At 29.3% G+C, this 4,359-nt stretch overlaps 1 protein-coding gene across 2 annotated transcripts; it reads right to left on the bottom strand.

Annotated features, from left to right (window-relative positions):
- Positions 1-1,468: 1,468 nt before the first annotated feature.
- On the bottom strand, positions 1,469-3,585 carry LOC111282360 (tetraspanin-19-like). Of its 2 annotated transcripts, XM_022870411.2 has the most exons (6): positions 3,401-3,524; positions 3,246-3,305; positions 2,842-2,941; positions 2,496-2,576; positions 2,277-2,381; positions 1,469-1,794 (listed from the first exon to the last, which is right to left on the bottom strand). In XM_022870411.2, the coding sequence occupies exons 2-6, from the start codon at positions 3,287-3,289 to the stop codon at positions 1,630-1,632; spliced, it is 495 nt and encodes a 164-aa protein (XP_022726146.1). In that variant the 5' UTR covers positions 3,290-3,305; positions 3,401-3,524; the 3' UTR covers positions 1,469-1,629. The 2 variants fall into 2 exon arrangements, with proteins under 2 accessions (XP_022726146.1, XP_022726144.2); XM_022870409.2 differs by having other exon boundaries at positions 3,246-3,585.
- Between the last annotated feature and the right edge of the window lie 774 nt (positions 3,586-4,359).

Below are 4,359 nucleotides of genomic sequence, written 5' to 3'. Positions count from 1 at the left end.
GTATTATATTCATATAATCAACTGAATAATCAATTATTATATCACAATCAAGTTATAATCACTGTATAATTAACTAACAAACTAGAACATAAATAAATAGCCAAACCCAAAGAGTAGGATATAAACCTAAGACCTAAGTGAAAGCATCATTAACTTTTTTTTTTTTTAATAATTCTGGAGGAGGAATTTTAAATTATATTTCTTTGGCATAAGAATATATACATTTATTTTTGAGTAAAATACTTGAATTTAAGATTTTTATATTTTTATATTTTAAATTGATTTCTAATCACACAAGATACACAACTAATGGTTTAATTTTAAAAAAGAAGCTACCTTTCCTTCCGTGAAGAGTTTATTTTTCACATTGTTAGTCTTTATGGTTGGTGTCGCCTTAGTGTTCTTTCATTGAATTTTGTTGTTCAATTTCTGATGTCAATAACAGTTCTTTACAATTACCATCCATCTTCCATGCATCAATGTAGAACCAATTACAAACTTGAACTGGGCAATTAGATGTATAGCCTCAAAAACCACGTCATTTAAAAGGACGGCCTAATGCCAATGCAGCATTAGCTTAGTAGCAAGAGGAGAGGAGGTTTTAAAATTTTAAAGTTTTAAGTTTTATTATGTATAAATTAAATTAAATTTTATGTTTAATTTTTTAATTATATTCTGACTTATTAATTAATTTAATAATTTTTTGTATATAGACATAATATTAATGATTTTTCATATAAAAATTAATATTTTATTATGGCAGTAACTTCTTGCAATTAAAAAAAAAGAACAATCTAAATAATTGGCGGAGAGGGGAAATGGGCCTTGTTAGAGAGGCAATAGTCACTAGTTTGGAAACTGCTGCTGTAGACGGAACATACCTCTTTTTTTCTCGAAACATTTTACCTGTAATTTTTTATTACAATCATGTAATAATTTAATTATAACAAAAAAAATTTATAAAATGTGATTCCACTTAATATTTTGATGAATTATTCATCTTATTAAATGATAATTAATTACTTATAATACAATAATTGCAACTAATATATTTCTTTTATCTTCTTCTACCACAATTGCTGCACATGTATTCTTAAACTACCACACGCGCTTTGGTGCATAGTTCAATTTTGCCACATCGGATGTAATAATGACATCAATGGTTTAATAATGACCATTTTTTAATTTGTAACACTAGTTTTTAATTGCACAATTGTAGTTATGTGCTAGTACATAAATTATTATTTCACACATTATCCGAAATGTTTTTAAATTCTAAAAAAAAAAAAGTATTGTCACATATTTTTTTCATTTATTATATTAATTTTTTATTATTATTATTTTTAAATATACCAAAAGTGAGCCCTCAATTTTGTGTTTAACCTATTGCTTTTATTAGTTTATTTTAAAGACAAATATATTTTATTGAGGAGATTTAGATGCAAAGCACCATATTGAGCTCCCAAGGTACACCGTGCCAAACCCAACATGAGTTTGATTTCCGAAACTTGATACCTCAATTCTTTACATTAGTACCTCAAAAAAGTAGGACCGATGGCGCCAAGCAACCAGCGCATAATCCCAGGTTCAAGAACATAATTTTTACCATATATTTAATTCTCTCATGTTTCAGGCATTACTTTTGGATCCATAAATAGGGCTGCCAACGACATAAGTTGGGTGAACATCATTCTTTAGTAGCGGAACTCTCTCAGGATCAATATCATCATCACTCTCGTAATATTGATGCGGCCCAAGAGCCTTAACTAGCATTGCCAGCAGGATACATAATCCCTGCAAAAGGAAGAAGATAGACGGTCAAGCATACGATGATAACCAAGGCATGCCAAACTTACTACTCTAACCTAAGCAATCCTTTAAATTAGAAATGATAAAAACTCAAAAGGAGAAATAAGAAAGAGGTCAAGGGAGGAAGGCTTTGAAAACAAGTGCGAAGCCAAAAACAAACCAAGAAAATGTAAACCCGCAACCACACCTGTAAGTTTTCAAAGTAACAATTCCATCTCATATCCTACTCACCAAGAAGCATTTTGGAAATTGCTTCTATCAGGGGAACAGTGTGGAAATTTCAACAACGCTCAAGTGCACAAAGGGATTTTGATAAAGCAACACTCAAAGACATTTCAAATCATCTTAAGGCAATAATCTAACGGCATATTTAAACCCTACAACTGAACAAGCTAATGTCACTGTAGTTAATTAGGTGAAATGCACAGTACAATTTACCATCACTTACATTCCAGGAAGAGATATACCTGTACAAACACGATAGACAAGCCTATCCACTTGCAAAATTCAAAGTTTGACCTAATGAAATCTTTGAACTTGTTAAAACTCCCACTTGGATCCGCTGGAAAGTCCTGGTATGAAATTAGCATAGGAACCACATTAAGTTTTGTAAGCATATGTAGTAAGCTGTACCTTTGTAAGACATCCAAAAGTTACAAAATTATCAGCTTTTGTATGTGACATACCTCCTCCCAGTCACGATTCAGAAATACGTCAGTGGTCACCGCAGCCTCCAGCATAAGAAGCAAAAAGATGAATGCCATATACTAAATGCATTTAAGGCAACAACAAATTTACCATTCCATTAACTTGTGATTTGAGTTTGTGAAGCAGTAAAAATATTCCTATCATAGTAGCAAAGAACAAAATCATTGAAAAGGGCAATTGTAATATAGATACAAGAAAAAGTAACTGTATACCATGAATATACACTCCCCAAAGTAATATTGACTTTTAGATCAGAAATTCAGTAAGATTGATGATAAGAGGGGGACAATGGTATCTAGTTTAACTGATTCAAGATAAGGATACAAAATAAAGGCAACAGCCATTTGCAGTTTCAGCAGCAACATGCCCAGAACATGTGATCACACACAACGTAACACCAAGGCCAAGGAAAGTGTAGATAAACCTGCAATTCATCCAAACAAATGTGGTTTCTTTTAGCAATAAAATCCCACATGTGATCTGTCCAAAACAAGACAGAATTAAAAGAAAACTAACTGAACAACAATATTCTTTAATTTCCTTCAATTTTCCCATCAACCAACAGAAAATGGAAAGAAATAATAATTTAAAAACAGAGCAAACAACCAAACATTTATCAAATCAAACACAAATCATAATCCTTTAAACTTTCATTCCTTACGAAAACCCAAAAATTTGCCTTTCTAAAACCCAGGCTTCCCCATTAACCCCAAGAAAGAGAAACATACCATGGAGCTGCATAATCAAAGCCTTCAAAAGGCAACTCCCCCATTTCTCTTTGCCAAACCCTAATTAACCAAATTGAATACAGAATCATGGCCATACCAACCATTCCAACAAATGAATTCACCAGCTTCAATATTGATTGTATGCAGGTCCTTACCACTCTCACCATTTTTTATTATCTGTTGAATAAAAATTGTACCCAATTTGAGAAAACCAGGATAACAAAGGAATCTAAGGCGTCGGCGTGTGACCAGCACCCTAACAAAGTAAATTTTGATTTGTACCGGCTTTTGTTTGCGATGGTTTTGGAACGGGTTTTATAGCTACCGGTTTGGGGGTTACATGGAAAATAAGGATTTTATTTTTCTTTTATTAGATAATAAAAATTAATTTTTCAAGTTAAGAGGACCGTTATTACTATTTTTTTTCCTTTTCTGTTGGTAGATTGTTGTTGTTTCCATTCTATGGATGAAGAAAGTAAACCGTATTCCTTATAAGGTGAGAATAAAAATTGATAAAATCGAAATTCGATACAAAATTTTAGCGTTTGATTTAGTTCAATGGATTTTTTTATTCAATTAAATTAAATTCAAATATTAAATATATATAATAAGTTTGAATTAAATTTTAAATCAAAAATTGAAAAATTTTAAAAAAATTAAATTAAATCAAATTATATAATTTTCTTAATTTTTATATATTTTTTAAAATTTTTATAAAATGACAATAATTATTTTATATCAAAATTTACTTAAATATATTAAAATATTATATTAAAATAATATATAAAATTTAAAAAAATTAAAAATTAATAAATCTAACAAAATCAAACCGATAAAATTAAATTTTAAATTTTTATAATATCATATAATATTTAAAAAAATTGAACGTAATCCGATATTATTTGATCTGTTATCACCTTTAATTTCTTAGGTGATTTGGTTTGGTTTCAAGGAGGATATTTTAAAATCTTAAAGATTTTAAGTTTAATTTTTCTTATAAGTAGGTTTAATCTAATTTTATGTCAAATTTATTTAGTTATATATTAATTTGTCAATTGATTTTTTTAATTTAATTTAGTAATTTCTTGTATAAGGTAATATGTCAGTGTCATTG

The sequence above is a fragment of the Durio zibethinus genome, chromosome 5, assembly GCF_047325235.1.
Source record: "Durio zibethinus cultivar Kanyao isolate XHJ-2024 chromosome 5, ASM4732523v1, whole genome shotgun sequence".
Lineage (NCBI taxonomy): Eukaryota > Viridiplantae > Streptophyta > Magnoliopsida > Malvales > Malvaceae > Durio > Durio zibethinus.
This window is presented reverse-complemented; position numbering and strand designations above follow the sequence as displayed.

Bases quoted from the DNA above. Each gene is read 5' to 3' on its own strand.
- LOC111282360 (XM_022870409.2), bottom strand. From the start codon at position 3,412: ATGGTGAGAGTGGTAAGGACCTGCATACAATCAATATTGAAGCTGGTG. The intron at 2,942-3,245 runs GTATGTTTCTCT...GATGAATTGCAG, and splicing joins TTTGATTATGCAGCTCCATG to GTTTATCTACACTTTCCTTG. The intron at 2,577-2,841 runs GTATCCTTATCT...AAATGCATTTAG, and splicing joins ATGGCTGTTGCCTTTATTTT to TATATGGCATTCATCTTTTT.